A 20,159-nucleotide genomic window follows, 5' to 3' on the forward strand; every position below is an offset into this window, starting at 1 on the left:
CTGTGAGTCGGCTGGTGTGATATACTACGTCCGGTGCTCCTGGTGCGGCCTTTTATATATTGGTGAGACCCGATGCAGACTGGGAGACCGTTTCGCTGAACACCTACGCTCTGTCACCAGAGAAAGCAGGATCTCCCAGAGGCCACACATTTTAATTATCTATCCATGGCCTCCTCTACTGTCAACATGAAGCCACACTTAGGTTGGAGGAACAATTAGCCTCCAACCTGATGGTATGAACATTGATTTAATGCTGTTAATGCCCCTCCTCCCCTTCTTACCCCATCCCTTATTTATTTATCTATCTATCTATCTATCTATCTATTTATTTATTTATTTATTTATTTATTTATTTACCCACCCCCTTTTTTTCTTTTTTTCTCTTTTTTCTCTCTCTGTCCCTCTCACAATCACTCCTTGTCTGCTCTCCATCTCCCTCTGGTGCTCCCCTCCCCCTTTCTTTCTCCCTAGGCCTCCTGTCCCATGATCCTCTCCCTTCTCCAGCTCTGTATCCCTTTTGCCAATCAACTTCCCAGCTCTAGGCTTCATCCCTCCCCCTCCTGCCTTCTCCTATCATTTCAGATTTCCCTCTCCCCCTCTTTCAAATCTCTTACTATCTCTTCTTTCAGTTAGTCCTGACGAAGGGTCTCAGCCCGAAACATCAACTGTACTTCTTCCTATAGATGCTGCCTGGCCTGCTGTGTTCAACCAGCATTTTGTGTGTGTTACATAAATAAGCTAATCCCTTCTGCTACACAATGCCCATATCCCTCCATTCTCCGCACATTCACATGCCTACCTAAGGGTCTTTTAAATGTCCCTGTCACATTTGCCTCCACTGGCATTGCAGACACCTACCACTCAGTGCAAAAATAAATCTTGCCCCCTCTCACATTCAGAGTAGGCCTTCTAATGTTAGAAGCACTTTAAGAGAACACTTGGTGACAATTGTCATTACTGTGGCACAATGGCACAGTGGTTAATAACGGTGCCTCGGTTCCAGACACTTGACCTTGGATGCAGTTGATGTGGAGTTTGCATGTCCTCCCTGTGAAGGTCTGTGTGCTCTGGTTTCCTCTCACAAGCCATACCCATGCTGGCTAGCAGATTGATTGGGTACATGAATGGCAGGAGTTGATGAGGTCACGTGAGAGAAGTGCAGGATGTGGATTAGGTGCTTGACATTGGGCACGGTGGACTGAAGGCCCTGTTTCTGGGCTGTATGATTCTACAAACACATGCCCAGTTTGCTTCAGGTTTCTGCATGTAATGCACACAGAACCACACAAATGAGTTTCAACATACGCTTAGCATCCTATGAGCTATGTGTTTATGTGTTTAACAGTTGATTTTACAGAATGAACCAATCATAAAGAACACGAGCTTTGAGACTGAACTTCTAGACCGTAATCTCTGGATTCCTACCTGGTCCAAGTGCAAATCAGCATAGGATACTAATGGACTAAAAGCTTACCTCAGCGAATGGCAAACTAGATATGCTTGTAGTTTCCCAAATCACTTATCAGAAGTGGGTTTTCTATGGCAACTGAAGCAAGCTCCTGATTGGCCCCAGAAATACTTTGTCACCATGTTATACTATAGTCTAAATCTTACTGCCTTTTGAAATTGTCAAAGTCCTTTTCTCAGACACATTGAAAAATATTCAAAAAACTATTAAAAATGAATCAACCATTAACTCGATCTGAAAATTACTACTAATGTTAAAAAGTATTCATTCTGAACAAAAGTACCAAAATGTTGAAAAGCATTTTAATTTGTTAACTACAAATACAGTAAGTTAACCATAGTAATTCAAATAATTCCAAAAGCTGTAAATTATCTGAAACTTGCCACTCATCCTAGCCAATCCAGCCCACTAGAATAAATAAAAGGGCAGTCTGAATGGAGCTACTGGAATATTTGCATCTTCTGAGGTCACGTGAGTGGCCCTGAGAAATGAATCTGTCCTTGTTCTGGTCCTCCTTACAAAATATTGTGCACCACTGACCAAGAGTAATGCCATGTTGAGCACCACTGACATGTTGCTGAAGTAGCAACACGGGAAATATAGATTTTATTTTATGAACATTAGCGTCAGAACCAACACTGAGAAACTGTATCATTAGGAGAAGCTTTACCTGAACTGAGCTCAGTTCTGAAGAAAGGTTGCCCAAGTGAAATATTAGTTCTGTTATGCTCTCCGTCGATACTGCCTGAAATGCTGAACAGATGTAAATTTCCTGCATCACCTATGTGAATTCAAGTTCTATGACTGACTGAAAGCATTCTTGAAGCCTGAAGTGAGAGCACAGTCTGAGTAAGTCCTGAAACAGGTACAGTCACTATCGAAAGAGACTTGATCTCAGCCAGCATGTAATTAATAAATTAATAATGAACCTTCCAATATGGATTAACCGGTTGCAGATGGTGCACGGATCAAATGAAAGAAGAATACGTAGCACCATAACAACAGCACTGGGATATAAGCAACTCATTACAATGAGTTGGAGACTGGTTGAACACTGATAATGTCAGCTCAATCTGCCAATGACCCAGTTGGCTTTCTTTATTTTTTTTAAACCAACTCAGTAGAAGATCACTGAAACGAAAAGCAATGTAGATTGCAAATAAAAGCTTCAAACAGGAAACAGTGAGAGCACAGGTGTGGAAGAGTAGAAAAAGGAGTAGACAATTGGAGTAGAGTCATAGAGTAATGAGACACAGAAGCAGACCTATCTAGTCCATGCCAGACTGAGCATAGAAGCAATATTGGTAAGCAGAGAGAGTGCAGTAACTGCCTTGGGAAAGCTGATTTCTCCAGCTGTGGCCCAAGAGATGAGAGTCACATATGCAGTGTCCATTTAGAGACAAGAGTCTATCCACCAATATACACTACTGTAATCAGCAACATAACTTCCTGAAACATTCTGTGTGTTCAAGAGTTGTTACCATGCACTTATTTTCTGTAAAGTGAATAGATTTGCAAATTGATGTCTTTGACTCTAACTAAAAGTAAAATTTCCAATGATCTGTTTAATTTACCACATCTGCTATATGATCACATTATCTGCTTATATAGAGAGCCTTGTTAACTTTTTTTTCTTATTAAAGGCGGAAGCAGTGTGGTTGGTATATGCCCAAAAGCTGTAAAGGTGATGTTCACTTTAAGGGTGGCAGGGTTGCTATCACTTTAAGAGCTTTCTCGTTAATGAGGGAAAGCATTATATTCTGAGCATCAGCACATCAGGGGATCAGAGTTGTGACGAGAAAGGTAGAGCGCTGTTGGAGGTTACTGATTAAGACTTTGAGAAACTGAAGCTATATTAAACATTTGCCCTTTGAGATAGATAAAAAATATAAAACCTAAAATCTAGTCGAAATTTTTGTACTCTCTGCGTCTTTTTCAGCCTCTTCTCGGTGATAGTTTGTTCCAATACTTGTCAAACAGTGCGGGTTCCTGCTGTCTAGGACAGACTTTCGTGATTAGTGGCTTTGGTCTGCGGGCGGAATGAATGGAACTGAAGGTCCTCCTGGAGATGGCGCTCAAGAGCACTAAGTTTGCCGGGAGGTCCTCCCACCTGCTGCTGCAGTCGCCCAGAGCCGCTGGGGACGGCAGACGCAGTGGCGGCTGCAGCAACCCGTCAGCTCCTGCAGGTGCTGCCCCCTGTCGGCTAGGAGGAGGTTCCAGCAGCCAGCCCGGTGCGAGTTGGGAAGACACGCCCAAGATGGCGGCAGGATTGAAAAGTTGCGCCCGGAGGAGAGTGCTGTGAGCGGCCGGCCGGTGGGTGGGTGGGTAGGTAGGTAGGTGACCGACCGACCAACCAACCAACCATCTGTCTGTCCGTCCGTTGGGGAGCGGCCGACCGGCTGGCGGCTGCCGCCCGCTCTCGCACCGTCTGTTGAGACATCCGTCGGCTGTCGTTGCAGTAATGTCATTGTGGGCAGGAGTCGGGGGGTCTGTCGCCGTCGTTGCCCGGGTTGCGAGGAGTTGTCGCTAGAGATGGAGGATGATGCGAAGAAAGGTAAAAAGGTGAGCTCTGGGTTGGGCGCAATCTACTGTGAGCAAGTGATGGTTGTTCAGTAACCGTCGCCCTACCCCCACCCCACCCTCACCCCCGACCGCTGGGTGTGTGTGTCCGTAGGTACCTTTACCCTCCCTCCGGCCTTCAGCCTGACTATAGGGAGCTCGGAGTGTGTAGGGATGGAGGAAGGTGGGTGATGTGTAGTTACTGACCTGGGGGTGGGGGGGGGGGGGCGGGTGTACAGGTTGGGTTCTTTTAAAAACGGAAAAAAGATTAAACCTGTTTCTCGAAACTTGTCTTTGCACCGAAAATGAATGTACTTCGTGGGGACGATGTGCGCGGCTGTAATGCAGATTGTTTGGAGCTGAGAGGATGTACCGAAAATAGAAACTTGAGATTTTTTTTAAGTACCAGACACAGTTGGGTAAACTTAAAACGTGCTGTGCACTGAAGGGCGTTTCTGTCGCTTGTTTTGGGTTGAGTTGTTTTCACTTGAGACTTTCTTAACGTCCGTTCAGGAGCTTTAGGCGTGGGTACTTCAGTGGGTGATGACTGCAAGTCTTCTGACCCTTATGCTGCCATCCTAGTTAAGGAAGGGTTCGTACTCGAAATGTAAACGTGTAGTTTCCAGTACGTTCTGCATTATTCCCAGAGGCTGCAGTGTTTTGCTTCATATTTGGCATTTCGTTGGTCCATTAACGTAAATACGGCGCATAAATCTAATAGATGTTTTGCTCGGAAATGATTTGTTCGTGTTTATTTAAAATTGGGATTCTTATAAAAGCTACTTTAATCTTTTACAGGCAACTTGGTTAGACACATACCCGATATTTGGTAATCTCCAATTTTCAAATTTTATCTGCTGTTTCATGAAGCGTGGCATGTACGAACGGTAAATAGGTTTCAGTTTCAGCGAATTTCTGTAATACAGTATTCAGTATACGCATAGACTCCTACAACACGTCAGTTTCATGGCCCAATCTTAACATACTGTTTGCTGGCCAGTTTAAAAGGCCTAGTTTTGGCCAGTTCTTAAATTCCTGTTTAACAGAATTCTGGCGTTGACAAAGAAGCTCATTCTAACCACACCCATTTTAAAGCTTTTCTTGTATCCTTTTATTTCTACTTTTATAGTCCTGCCAATAATGCTACTTCTCATAAATCTTTGGTGTTGAACTCCAGGTGATTAACAAAAAACTGTTCTTCTAATTTAATCTCCGTATATCTTTGAATACCATCTGATCGGTATCAATCTACAACATATTTTTGCCCTACTTGCCATAGTTGGGTGCCCAAAACTACAGCAATATCCTCCCAGTTGTCAGAATTCTTGTAGAGATTGTGTATGCATGGTTTTGCTTCTGCCCTTTAAAGCAAAATCATATCGCAGAACAAATATTAAGAATACTTCTATCTATTCTGGGATAGATAAGTTCCCATCTGTACTTATTCCATTTATCAGCATTTGATTAATGGCGTTCTATGCCTTTGTGTTCAGCACTCTGTTCTCGTGTTTGCCATCTTTTCAGTGTGATGTAGATTCCAACTAGCCTCTGAGACTGGGGGGGAGGAAATCTCATGTCCTTTATCCTGTAACTTATGCCTACTAGCATTGCCCCCCCCCCACCCCCATGGAGAAAAATTTTGTGATGATTAACCTTATCTTTGTCACTCAAATTTTGTATATCTCCGTCAATTACCCCCTTCACTTGTCTTTCCTGCAATAACAGCAAACAAACATTCTCTCCACGCTCTACTGCAGGCAATCTACTGTGCTCTCACATTCTATTATGTAATGATCTGAATGAATTGCATAGCATAGCCCAATTAATGTTCCGTCAAGTTGTAATATAAACAGACAGCCCTTTTTTTGTGTGTGCAGTGGCTGACAAAAACAAGGACCTTGTCTACCTGTGTGACTACCTTCTGCGATCTTTGCCCACTAAGATCTCTCTTCCACAAGTCTATGATCCTACCATTTATTGCATGTCCTACACTTGGTAGTTCTCAAAGTGTATTACCTCATACTTATCAAGATTAAATTCCACCTGACATTCTTGCCTATTGATCATCCTACAGCAAAAACGGTCCTTTTCACTATGAAAATAGCACCAACAATTTTCATGTCAACAGATCAAGCTTTGCAGTTTTTGCCAGCTCTTTTACGATTCCACCACTTTATATTCCCCTCCCATTTCAGTATTTTGAAGAGATTGCTGTCAAGACTTCCTGACTCGCTCTTCTGTCCCCAGCAACCACTCACTTTGTGCTTTCCCATGTAACTTAACTCATTTCTTCCTTCTGCCATCCAGGGATCCAAACACTTCAGGTGAAGTCACAGTTCATCTGCAATTCCCCTCTAGTGATTGCATTCAGTGCACACCATCTCTTTTCTGCAGTGGTAGATTAGTGCTTACTTGGTATTTTTTCCCCCACACTAGTGCCTGAGACTGGGGAATGAGCCAATGCTTGGCTGTTGCTGGAGAAGACTTGGAGGTGATTCGAAGTGGTAGAACAGAGTTGGGGTGACAGGGCCTGTGCCCGAGAGTTAGGAAAGGCATGAGGTTTGACCAATTTAAACACCAGGCGGAATTGGAAAGGTTGGGTATCAGCTGAATCATGGCAGTGGAGTCTGGGCCCGAGAGCAGATCAAAGCAGTGAGAATGAGAAATGACCGATATTAAGTGCCAGGCCAGATTGAAAAAGTCAGAGGTGTCAAGACCAGAGGAGAGGGGTAGATGATGTTCAGCTCGCTGCTCTGAGTCTGTGGCCTGCAACTAATGGGCTCCTGAATCGGCTGCAGTGATAGTTGGCTTCACTTCCATGAGCCTCAGTTCTGAATGTTACTTGCTCACTTTGGGTATTTGACAGGTTTTTTATGTGTTATATTGGGTTTCTTTGTTTTGTAGCTGCCTTTAAGGAGACTAATCTCAAGGTTGTTACAAAGTATACACACTTGAATGTAAATGTACTCTGAACTTCATTATTTCTTTGTTTCCCAGCTGGACATTTCACGTCATAATTTAAAGATTTTTTTTTTCTGAACTTCATTTTGACCTGTTGCATATATTTCAGTTTTGCTGTTAATGCATTGCATAAACAAACAGGTATTAAGTGCTTCTGTTTGTTACCGTGACCACTATACTTCTACATGTATCTCATTTCATCTTGCTCTGGGGTAGTCCCTTTGCTCAACCCATTCTTCCCCCATCCTTTTGCTATTAAAAATTAACTTGATTTCTCTTACCTAGTTCTGACAGAGCGTAGGATCTGAATTGAATGTTTTACCTTCAGAGTTTGCCTGATATGAGTTTTTCAGCATGTTTCAAAATTCCACTTTCTACAGATTAAAATTATCATTTACTTGGAAACTTGGTTCTAGCCAAAGCCTTTCTGCCACTAATATTTCAAACATGTGCCTGGCTTTGTTTCCTAAAATTAGGTTTGGTTTTGTCCCTTCCCTCCAGGGCTAACTGTACTGGCTCACAAAAGTCCTCTGATACACTTTTTAAAGAATTTCTTTTCGCCCTATCCTTTCCACACTGAAGGAATCCCAGTTAATATTCAGAAAGTTGTAATTCCCTATTTTCCTCCAATATTCCCTATTGGATGATTGGGAGGCTTTGAAAATCTGACAAAAGGCAACTAAAAAAGCTATAAGAAGGGAAAAGATAAAATTTGAGGGCAAACTAGCCGATAATGGATAGTAAAAGTTTTTTTTTCATTATTTTAAAAAGTAAAACGGAGGTAAAAGTTGATATTGGACCACTGAAAAATGATGCTAGTGAGGTGGTAATGGGGACAAAGAAATGGCAGATGAAGTTAAGTACTTTGTTTCAGTCTTTACTGTGGAAAATACTAGCAGTGTGCCAGAGGTCTGTGAGTGTCAGGGAGCAGGAGTGATTGCCATTGCTATTACAAAGGAAAAAGTGCTAGGCAAACTGAAAGGTCTTAAGGTGGATAAGTCACCTGGACCAGATGAACTACATCCCAGAGTCCTGAGAGAGGTTGCTGAAGAGGTAACAGATATATTGGCCATGATCTTTCAAGAATTACTTGATTCTGGCATGATCCCGGAGGACTGGAAAATTGCAAATACCAATGCACTCTTTAAGAAGGGAGGAAGAAAAAAGAGAGGAAATTATAGGCCAGTTAGCCTAACCTTAGTGGTTGGGAACGTTTTGGAGTCCACTATTAAGGATGAGGTTTCAGGGTACTTGGAGACTAATGATAAAATAAGTCAAGGTCAGCATGGTTTCTGTAAAAGGAAAACTTGCCTGACAAATCTGTTAGAGTTCTTTGAAGAAGTAACAAGCAGGGTGAGCAAAAGAGAGACAGTGGATGTGATTTACTAAGATTTTCAGAAGGCATTTGATAAGATGCCTCACATAAGACTTATTAACAAAATAAAAATCCTATGGCATCATGGGAAATGTACTGGCCTGGTTAGAGGAATGGCTTACAGGCTGGAGTCAGTGAGTGGGAATAAAGGGGGCCTCTTCTGACTGGCTGCCAGTGACTAGTGATGTTCCTCAGGGGTAAGTATTGGTGCCACTACTTTTCACGTTGTTTATCAATAATTTCAATAATGGAGTTGATGGCTTTGTGGCAAAGTTTGCTGATGAAGATAGGTAGAGGGATAGTTAGTGCTGAGGATGTAATGTGATTGGAGCAGGACTTAGACAAATTGTAAGAATAGTGCTGGAAATATATGATAATGCATTTTGGTAAAAGGAACAATTATCTAAATGAGGAGAAAATTCAGATATCAGAGGTGCAAGACTCCAAGAAGGTTAATTCACAGGTTGAGTCTGTGGTAAAGAAGGCAAATGCAATGTTGGCATTCATTTCAAGGGTAATAAAATATAAAAGCAAGGAGATGATGCTGAAGCTTTATAAGACACTAATCAGGCTGCACGGGTTGTTGTTGATAAGTAAACTCAGCCCGAAACATCGGCTGTACTTTTTTTTCCCCATAGATGCCGTCTGGCTTGCTGAGTTCCTCTGGGCTTTTGTGTGTATTGCTTGGATTTCCAGTATCTGCAGGTTTTCTCTTGTTTGTCAATAATTCCATGTGGAGATTAGAGTTCATTATTTACATACAAGTTCATTTAAGGGGTCAGGGATTCACAAGCTGAGCTGTCGAGAAAATGGTGATAAATTGCTTTGAACTACTGTAGTCCTTGAGATGTGTGTATGTTCGGAAGACAGTTCTGGGATTTTGACCTAGTGGTGAAGCAACAGCAGTATTTTACAAGTCTGGAAAGTGTGTGGCTTGTAGGGCAACTTCCAGATGGTGGTGTTCCTCTGCTTTTGCCCTTATTCTTCTAGCTGGTGGAAGCTGGGAGCTTAAAGCGTGCTGTCTAAGGAATAGTGCTTCACCATTTGGGCTTTTTGTATTAAAACATATGCAGTTTAACCATACATTCCTATATGCCTCATCATGTCCATGTCAGTTTATGGCTGATCCCTGTGAAATTTGTTTTTCAGAAGCAAAGTGCAGAGATGCAAAATCTATATAAGTTACAAAATAGTGTAAATAAGGAATAATGAGGTAGTTTGTGGGCCATTCAGGAATCAGATGGCAGAGGGGGGGGGGAAAGCTGTTCCTAAAATGTTGTATGGGTCCGCAGGCTTTTGTACCTCTTCCCTTATGATAGTAATGGAGAGGACATTTCCCAGATGAAGGTCTTTAATAATGCATGCCACTACTTTGAGGCACACTTTTGAAGATGTCCTTGACAGCGGGGAGGGTTGCGCCCGTGGAGCTTGCTGAGTCTATAAATTGCAATCTTTCAATCAGGCAGTGATGCAACTAATCAGAATGTTCTCCTGCATCTGTAGAAATGACCGGATTTACTTGGTTTTGATATTATATTTGACTGCACTTTAGCTCCTCATCCTAACTGTATATCTTATGTTTTCAATCCCCTATTAAATTGAAAGCCCCTTTTTTCATCCTTTAAGACTGCAAAGACTCAAGCCCAGGTATGTTTAAACTGTTCCCTAATGTACCTGAGCTTGGTGAATAGGCCTTTGCATATTAAGTTTGGATCCTTGTCTAACTAAATCTGCCAAAGCTTTAAGACTGCTTAAATGTTTGATATTCAAAATCTAGGTCACGAAAAAATATGAACACAACATAAATTAAAACAAGTTAAAGTGACTGCACTTGGGTTACTTTCCCCCATGCTAACTTGTAGGGTGGCTGCACGAGATTCTACAGATGCTGAAAATTGAGCACCATGCACAAAATGCTAGAACTCAGCAGATGTGGAAGCTTCTATGGAAGTGGATTAGCGGTCAATGTTCCAGGCCAAGACCCTTCATCAGAGCTGGAAAGGAAGGGAGATTAAGAACACGGGGAGACCATAAAGCATAGGAGCAGAGTTAGGATATTGGGCCCATTGAGTCTGCTCCACAATTCAATCATGGCTGATGCTTTTTTCCCCTCCTCAACCCCTCTCCCCAGCCTTCTGCCCATAACCTTTGATACCATGTTCAATCAAAAACCTGTCAAACTCTGCCTTAAATACACCCAATGACCTGACCTCCACAAGTGCCTGTGGTAACAAATTTCACCACTTTACCGCCCATGGCAAAATAAATTTCTCCACATCTGTTTTAAATGGACACCCCTCTATCCTGAGGCTGTGCCCTCTTGTCCTAGAATCCACCATCATGGGAAAATCCTTTCCACATCTACTCTGTCCAGGTCTTTCAACATTTGAAAGGTTTCAGTGAGATCCTCACTTATTTTAAATTTCCAGGCTATCAAACGTTCCTCGTATGATAACCCTTTCGTTCCTGGAATCATCCTTGTGAACCTCCTCTGAGCCCTCTCCAAAGCCAGCTTTTTGAGCACTTTAGATGAGGAGCCCAAAACTGTTCACAGTACTCAAGGTGAGGCCTCAGTGCTTTATAAAACCTCAGCATCACATCCCTGCTCTTGTATTCTAGACCTCTTGAAATGAATGCTAACGTTGCATTTGCCTTCCTTGCCACTGACTCTACCTACAAGTTAACCTTCAGGGTGTTCTGCACAAGGACTCCAAAGTCCCTTTGCATCTCAGATTTTTGGATTTTCTTCCCATTTTAAAAAATAGTCTGCACATTTATTTCTACTACCAAAGTGCATGCCCATGCATTTTCCAATATTGTATTTCATTTGCCACTCTCTTACCCGTTGTCCTAAGTCCTTCTGCAGCCTACCTGTTTCCTCAACACTATCTGCCCCTCCATCAATCATCGTATCACTGGCAAACTTGGCAATAAAGCTATCTGTTCCCTCATCTAAATCTTTGATATACAGCATAAAAAGACCCCCTGCAGACCACAAGTGCACCATGAGGTAGCCAATCAGAAGAAGGACCCTCTGTTCCTACTCTCTGTCTCTACCAATCAGCAATCCTCTAACCTTGCCAGTAACTTTCCTGTAATGTCACGGGCTTTTAACTTGTTAAGCAGCCTCGTGTGGCACCTTTTCAAGGGCCTTCTGAAAGGCCAAGTATGCAACATCCACTGCATCCCCTTTATCTATCCTACATGTAATCTCCTTAATGCCATCACCTCATCCTTGGCAATTGACTCCAACATCTTCCCAACCACTGAGGTGAGGCTAACTGGTCTATAATTTCCTTTCTGCTGCCTTTCTCCTTAAAGAGTGAAGTGACATTTGCAATTTTCCAGTCCTCTGGCACCATGCCAGAGTCCAATGATTTTTGAAAGATTACCAATGCCTCCACAATCTCTACTGCTAACTCTTTCAGATCCGTAGGGTGCAGTTCATCTGATCAGGGTGACTTGTGTACCCTCAGGTCTTTCAGCTGTTTGAGCACCTTTTCCCTTGTAACAGTAGCTGCACTCACTACTTTCCTCACACTCTTCAGCATCTGGCACACTGCTAGTGTCTTCCGCAGTGAAGACTAATGCAAAATACTCATTTAGTTCATTTGCCATCTCCTTGTCCCCTTAATGGGAGGGAGAGTAGTACAAGCTCTCAGGTATAAATGTAGGCTAAGGTGGGTGGGGTGGGTGTTAGAATGATGTGAGGAGCCAGAGGTGAGAGGTGGAAAAGGGCTAAAGGAGGAGGAATATGATGGGAGAGAACAGTGGAGTAAGGGGATGGAGATAAGGGCAGAAGAGGAGAATGTGGGTGAAAAATCCCTCAGAAGCAGATAAAAAAGTGGTTGTTATGGAAGCTAATGTTAACGAAGCTGAAGTTCATGTCATCAGCTTGGAGATTATCCAGATGAAATGAGGTGCTTCTACTCCAACTTGCCTTTGGCCTCATCGTGGCAGTAGAGAAGAAGACAGAAGTCAAATTGAATGGGAGGTCCCTAGGCAATGCTTCCTTTTCTCGGCACAATGGAGTGAAAGTGCTTGATTGAGCGGTCCCCCAATGTGCATGTAGGGGCATGTGTAGAACTTAGTTGCAGAGGTAAGTGCTGGAGGGAGATCTGTGGGGAGAAATGAGTGAACAGGGGGTCATGTAGAGACTGATCCCTGTGGAAAGTTTGGGGGGTGAGTGAGAGATGTATATGGTGGTAGGATCCATTTGGATATGGCAGAAGTTGCAGTGAATTATGTGCTGGATATGGAGGCTCGAGGGGGTGTTGGGTGAGGCCAAGGGGAATCCTATCCCTGTTATGACGAGGTGGGAAAGGGGCAAGTTAAAAGTAATTCTTTTTAATCAAAGTACATATATCATCATATACAACCCTGAGATTTGTTTTCTTGCAGGCACACTCAGTAAATACAAAAAATATGATGGAATTAATGAAAGACTGTACTCAACAGGACAAACAAATAGCCGATGTGCAAATGAAGACAAACAGTGCAATACAAAGGAAAGATAATAAGCAATAAATATCAGGAAGATTAGATAAAGAGTGCTTGAAAGTGAGTCACTTGAAAGTTTGTGAAAACAGTTCGGTGATGGGGCTATTGAAATTGAGTGAAGTTATCCCCACTGGTTCAAGAGCCTGATGGCTGAGGAGTAGTAACTGTTCCTGAACCTGGTGGTGTGGGTCCTGAGGCTCCTGTACCACCTTTCTGATGGCAGCAGTGAGAAGAGAGCATGGCCTCAGTGGTCAGCCGGATTTCCAGTCTCCCTCTTACATGCTGATTCATCTGCACTTTTGATTTGGCTAAAAACAGTGGTGTCATTAGCAAACTTAAATATGGTTTTGGAGCTGTGTTTAGTCTAGCAGTCATTAGTATAAAGAGTAGGGCAGGGCACTAAGCGCACAACCATGAGCACCTATACTGATGGAGATCATGAAGGAGATGCTGTTGCCAATCCAGATTGACTGAGGTCTCCAAATGAAGAAATCAAGAATCCAATTGTACAAGGAGGTTTTAAGGTCAAGATCTTGGAAGCTTATTGATTAGTTTTGAGGGGATGATAGTATTGAATGCTGAGCTGTAGTTGATGATAGCACCCTGAAGTATGCATTGTGCAGCCATACAGAAAATGGAGGAGATGGGGTGAGGGCAGCATTAATACAAGTTGAAAGGAAACCCTGTTTTCTGAAAGAATAGGGCATCTTGAATGTTCTAGACTGAAAAGCCCCATTCTGAGAACCGATATAGTGGAGCTGGTGTAACAGAAGGGAATAGCAATTTTATTTGACAAAATAGACAAAATACTTGCGAGTCAATGGGGTTGTTTAAAAAAAAAAGAAAAAAAATCTGCAGGTAATCTGTCTTTGGAGATGGAGACAGATGAAGAAACGGGGTGAGAGGTGTCAAGAAATGGACCAAATAAATTTGAGGGTAGGGTGGAAGTTGGAAGCAAAGTTGATGAAATTAATAAGCTCAGGATGGGTGCAAGAAGCAGCACCAATACAGTTGTCAATTTAGGGAGGAAGAGTTTAGAGCATTACCAGTGTAGGCTTGGAGCATGGACTGTACCACGTAGCCGTCGAAAAGGCAAACTTATCTGATGCCCATGGCAACACCTTTGGTTTGGGGAAAGTGGGAGGAGCCAAAAGAGAAATTGTTGAGTGTAAGTAGCAGTTCCGCTAGACAGAGGAGAGTGGTGTTGGAGGGGAATTGGTTATGTCTGTTGTCCAGGAAGAATCTGAGAGTCTTAAGGCCTTCCTTCTTGGGGGATGGAAGTGTACAGGGACTGGGCATTCATAGTGAAAATAAGAAAGTCAGGACCAGGGAACTGGAAGTTGTTGAAGGGATAGAGAGCATGTGAACCGTCATGGATATATGTGGGAAGGGACTGAACCAAAGTTGATAAAATGCAGTCGAGGTCTGAGGGAGGCCTACACCTCTTCCCTCACCAAATTAGTGTCCTAAACTGTCTTTCTAGGTGAGGTGACACAGCGCATGTGAATCTGCCAGAGTCTTCTATTGTATCCAGCGCTCCCAGTGAGACCTGACGAAGATTGAGGAACTGTTTTGTCACTATGTGCACTGTAAAAGACAGGATCATTTCTATTCAACTTTGTATTCCCACACTGACGTGTCGGTCCATAGCCTCTATTGTCATCTGGAAGCTAAAGACATTTTGGAGGAGCACCACCTCCTTCCATCTAGGTAGTCTCCAACCTGTTGCTTACTGTTGATTAGGCTAATTTCTCATAACAACTCTCCCCTATTTTCTTCCCCTACCATTTTGTTTTCTCCCACCATTCCTGTGCCCTCTCCCTTCATTTTCCTGCCTGCCCTTATGACCTGCCCATCACCTAGCTCCAGTTTCCCACCTCCCCTTCTCTACTGTCCTTTCCTATTAAATTCCTTCTTCAGTTTTCCACCTATCACCTCAGTCTCTCAATCGTCCTCCTCACCTATCACCTGCCAGGTTGCACTCCTCCTCTTCTCTCTCTCCCTCCCCCCCCCCTCCCAATTCTGGCTGCTACCCCTTGTTTTCCAGTCCTGAAGAAGGGTCTCAGCCCAAGATATCAACTGTTTAGTCCCCTCCATAGTCGATGCCTGACTTGCTGAGTTCTTCCAGCGTTTTGTTGTGTTGTAGCTTTAGGAATGTCCATTGAATCATTTGTCATTCTTCTGAGAGGACTGGCTGGAATAGGATGCAGAGATCACTTCCACAGTATTAAGCAAGAAATCTTAATATTTATACCTTGCTTCAGGACTGTAGTATATGGTGTGGTACAATGTTGTCATTTATTACTAAGGAATAGCAAATGACAGATACTTTCAGAAAAGCACAAAGTAGCCAATTTAGTTTGGTTTGGTGACCAGAAACATTTCGAATGAGAAGGTGCAATACTGTGGTAGCCCTAAACTGGGGAACTTATGCATGAATGCAAATTAACTCGTATGAAAATGCTGTCTCATAGAATTGGGTTTAATATCACTAGCATTTCATGAAATTTGTTGATTTGCGACAGCAGTAAACAATAATTAAAACTATACTGTGAATTACAATAAGTGTGTGTAAGTGTATAGATATAGAGAGATAGAGATAGTTAGTATTGCAGAAAGAGAGTGGAAAAAACTGAGGTAGTGTTCATGAGTTTTGAAATAAATACATGTCTTCATGCTTCTGCATAACAACCTAGGTGATAGCAATGTGAAGAGGGTGAATGGGTCCTTAATGATGTTGCCTCTTTGAGCTTTAAGTTCCTCGGGGTGAATATCACAAATGACCTGACTTGGTTTAACCAAGCAGAGTCCACTGCCAAGAAGGCCCACCAGTGCCTTTACTTTCCTAGAAAGCTGAAGAAATTTGGCCTGTCCTCTAAAACCCTCACTAATTTTTATAGGTGCACTGTAGAAAGCATTCTTCTAGGGTGCATCACAACCTGGTATGAAAGTTGTCCTGTCCAAGACCGGAAGAAGCTGCAGAAGATCGTGAACACAGCCCAGCACATCACACAAACCAATCTTCCATCCTTGGACTCACTTTACACCGCATGCTGTCGGAGCAGTGCTGCCAGGATAATCAAGGACACGACCCACCCAGCCAACACAATTTTTGTCCCACTTCCCTCCAGGATAAGGTTCAGGAGCATGAAGATTTGTATGGCCAGATTTGGGAACAGCTTCTTTCCAACTGTGATAAGACTGCTGAATGGATCCTGACCCGGACCTGGACCGTTCCTTCCAAATATCCAGACCTGACTTGCACTACCTTACTTTCCCTTTTCTATTTTCTAATTATGATTTATAATTTAAATTTTTATTATATTTACTTTGATTTGTACTTTAGGGAGCGCGAAGTGCAGGATCAAATATCGCTGTGATGATTGTATCAATTGTTTGGTGACAATAAAGTAAAGTAAAGGAAGCATCTTTTGAAGGTGTTCTGGATGCTGAGGAAGCTAGTTCCCATAATGGAGCTGGCTGAATTTATGACTTTCTGGAGCTTTTTCCATCCTGTGCAGTGGCCCTTCCATACCAGATGGTGATGCTCTCCATGGTATATCTAGAAATTTACGAGCGTCTTTGGTGACGTACCATTTCTTCTCAAACTCCTAATGAAATCTAGCAGCTGTTGTGCTTTCTTTGTAACTGCATCAATATGTTGGGCCCAGGATAGATCCTGATATGCTGACGCCCAGGAACTTGAAACTGCTCAGCCTTTCCATTTCTGATCCCTCGAGGACTGATGTGTGTTCCCTAGACTTCCCCTTCCTGAAGTCCACAATCAGTTCCTTGTTCTTACTGATGACGAGTGCCAGGTTGTTACTATGATACCACTCAACCAGCTGATCTATCTTGCTCCTGTGCAGCTTCTTGTCACCATTTGGAATTCTGCCAATAATAGTTTTGTCATCGTCAAATTTATAGATTGTGTTTGAGTTGTGCCTAGCAACATGATTGTGGGTGTAGAGAAGGTAGTGCAGTGGGCTAAGTACGCATCCTTGAGGTGCACCAGTATTGATTGTCAGGCAGAGAAGTTATTTCTGATCCACACTGACTCTGGTCTCCAGGTGAGGACGTCAAGAATCCAGTTGCAAAGGAAGGTACAGAAGCCTAGGTTTTGAGCTTGTTGATTGGAATGGAAGGTATGATTGTGTTGACTGCTGAGCTGTGGTCAATAAACCGTGGTCTCATTATTGTCCAGGTGATCCAAGGCTGAAAGGAGAGCCAGTGTGATTTCATCCACTGTAGAGCTAATGTGGCAATAGACAAATTGTAGCGGTCCAGATTCTTTGGCAGAAGTTGAAGTCTATGACCAACCTCTCAAAGCACTTCACAGTAGATATGAGTGTCATTGGGTGATAGTCATTGAGGCAGCTTACCTTGCTGTTGGGCACTGCTATGATTGGCAGCCTTTTGCATCAGGTGGAACCTCTATCTCAGTAGAGAGAGATTGAAGATATCCCTGAACACTCTTCCCCCCCTCCCCCTCCCCCCCCCCCCCCCCCAGAGCCCTACCAGGTACACTATCAGGTTCTGACGCCTTGAGAGAGCTATTCACACAGACCGATGGGAGTAGAAAGTGTATGACTTGAAACTCATTTCCTTTAAGCTCTGATTTTTATTTTACAGTAACAGAATTTAACCCTTTTTGTCCAGGAATCACTTGGGGAGTCTGAAAGTGCAATTCTATTGACATTGTGAAGGACTTTAACACCATTTTGCTCGAACTTGTTCCAAAAACTGTAATCCCAGGTTATTCCCTTAATTTTATCCCACATCTCTCCTGACCTTGCGTAATTTCAATACTCAATTTCTATATTTGTTTTCTCCATAGTCTCAATATTAAAGCATTTTCATCAAGTAGTCTGCCCATGTCAAACCTCTGCCTTAGGACCACATTAAGTTGCATTTTTGACTAGTGTATTTTTGCTTTATCTTTCTTTGGTCTTTGTTATTGTTGGCCAGTCCACTTTAAAACTTTCCCCCCCACCCCCACTCTCCAACTAGTTTGGTATACACAAAGCTCTGGGTCAGTCACTTGTTTTGGGACAGTATTGCTCAATGCCATAAATCAGCTTGGTGATCTTTATCAAGCATATGAACAATGCTGTCAAGGCCATGCTTGTTGTTTTCTGCTAATGATGGTCCTAGAGCTGTGCTGTTCTTGATGCTTCTACTCTGGAGGAGACCAAAGTAGGGAAGTGCTTTTGGAATGCGTTGCACTCTACCATCTTCCAGTGCTTGCTTCAGCATGGTAATGCAGTTAGTGAATATTGGGTCAAAATTAGTCAGCAGCGAAGAACAGAAGTTATCACTTGCCATGAAGTTCTTAATCACTTTTCCAAACACTTAAGTGGAATACGAGAGGTGATTGATAAGTTTGTGGCCTAAGGTAGAAGGAGTCAATTTTAGAAAACCTAGCACATTTATTTTTCCAACATCATCCCTTCCTACATTCACCCACTTAGTCTAGCGGTCGTGGAGCATACGGATCTTGGACCTCCAGAAAGTGCCCATAGCAGGGGTGATTGATAAGTTCGTGGCCTAAGCAAGAAGGCGATGAATTATACAGCTCTTGTTACATGCACATGGAGTTCAACTCTTTGAGTGATTATGCAGAAAGTTTGAAGTTAATAACTCATCTCCTTCTACCTTAGGCCACAAACTTATCAATCACCCCGATGAGTTATTAACTGATTTACCGTAGATTTCGCACTACAGAGCGCACCTGATTAAAAGCCGCTGGCTCTAATTTTAGAAAGAAAATCAATTTTGTACTTGTACAAGCCGCACCGGATTTTCGGCCGCAGGTGTCCCACGTTGTAATATGAGATATTTACACAGAAAGATATTACACGTGAGGATTTTTTAACTTTTAATTAAATCCATATGGTAACATAAACAAATACATATTGCAAATGCTTTTTTTCGAACCGTGCCTGTAACGCGGCTACTTTTAAATATACGTTGCGTATACTTTTTTACTGAACAACATTCCAATATCTCCTAACGACTGGTAAAAAAATATATATACTGCAGCCTACCAGGAAAAGTTATTGATCGCCTTTAACTTAAAAGCAGCGTTCGCTCAGATCTAATGCCGCTCGCCCCCACCTTCCCGTTTATCGCAAACCGGTATTTCCCACAAGACGCGGCGAAACCGGGTGTGACGTCATAGCACCCCGCGATGTAGTACAGAAAACAAATATAGTTAAAACACTTCTAACTTTAACTAGAAATTACTAACAAATGAATTACTAAGCGAAAATATTATAAACTAAATAACTGCCATAAAGGCAGCACAATGCTTTTCTTCGAGTGTTTTCCATGTTGATGAGGGTGAGTACAAATGACTGATTTACTATAATTTAATTGTGAAAGTGCGCTTGATTTATCGTACAATTTCATTGGACCTCTGTGAACTACTCATCAATTTTATTGGTCTACTGTTACGAGGCAAAATGTTTTTGGCGGCATGAAAAAAAATCATGCATTAACCGCACCGTAGTAAAGGCCACAGTGTTCAAAGCTGTTCAAAATGTGGGAAAAAAGTAGCGGCTTATAATCCGACATCTACGGTATTGACTTCAAACTTTCTGCATAATCACTCAAAAATAAATGTGCTAGGTTCATCCACGTAAAGTTCAGAACATAAAGGTATGATGAAGGGTGTTACTGGATTGGTAAAATTTAATTATTCAATAAGTGGTGAAGGAGTATTATGTGCCATTTAAATACTCAGTTCTTGTGTTTTGAAGATATCTTAAGGTGATAATAAGTGCAGGAAATTCAGGTCAGTTTGTGGTTTCCTTTAATGCTATAGAGAAGTCTGCAAACAGTGCACTTTATGACAGTGCTATATGACAACAGGATTGCAATACAAAACATTGACTCTTTCATTATTTAGTATTAGTGCTTTTACAAAATTTGGACCATATAGCTGTAGTAATCTGCTTGGTAAAGAAATTGGCAATACTGTTCTTGTACATTGCTTTAAAGCAAAAATCCATCAGAGATATCCAGGTAACAAGGTATCAGTAGCCATTTTAAAAGACGGTACTAATTCCTTCTGTTGACTGTCTTTGAAGCTAATTGCTAAGGGTAACTTGTGACAAGCTGTAGATCAGAGCTCATCAGCTATTTACAGGTAACCTATTCTTAAAAATATGTTGATAACCAAGTCCACAAAGCATTTAGCATAATAAATCATTTGTTATTTGTTTTAACATAGAACATAGAAACACAGAAACCCTACAGCACAATACAGGCCCTTTGGCCCACAATACTGTGCCA

General features: G+C 42.3%; 1 protein-coding gene across 3 annotated transcripts in view; it reads left to right on the plus strand.

Moving 5' to 3' along the window:
• The first annotated feature begins 3,709 nt into the window (after nucleotides 1-3,709).
• Nucleotides 3,710-20,159, plus strand: part of ccm2 (CCM2 scaffold protein) — a 100,398-nt gene continuing 83,948 nt past the window's right edge. For 2 of the 3 annotated variants that reach the window (XM_073057172.1, XM_073057174.1), the window contains exon 1: nucleotides 3,710-4,030. In XM_073057172.1, the coding sequence (XP_072913273.1) occupies nucleotides 4,001-4,030 (30 nt within the window). In that variant the 5' untranslated portion in view covers nucleotides 3,710-4,000. The remainder of the gene's footprint in view (nucleotides 4,031-20,159) is intronic. The other variant, XM_073057173.1, reaches the window with a different exon arrangement.

This window comes from Hemitrygon akajei, chromosome 9, assembly GCF_048418815.1.
Source record: "Hemitrygon akajei chromosome 9, sHemAka1.3, whole genome shotgun sequence".
Lineage (NCBI taxonomy): Eukaryota > Metazoa > Chordata > Chondrichthyes > Myliobatiformes > Dasyatidae > Hemitrygon > Hemitrygon akajei.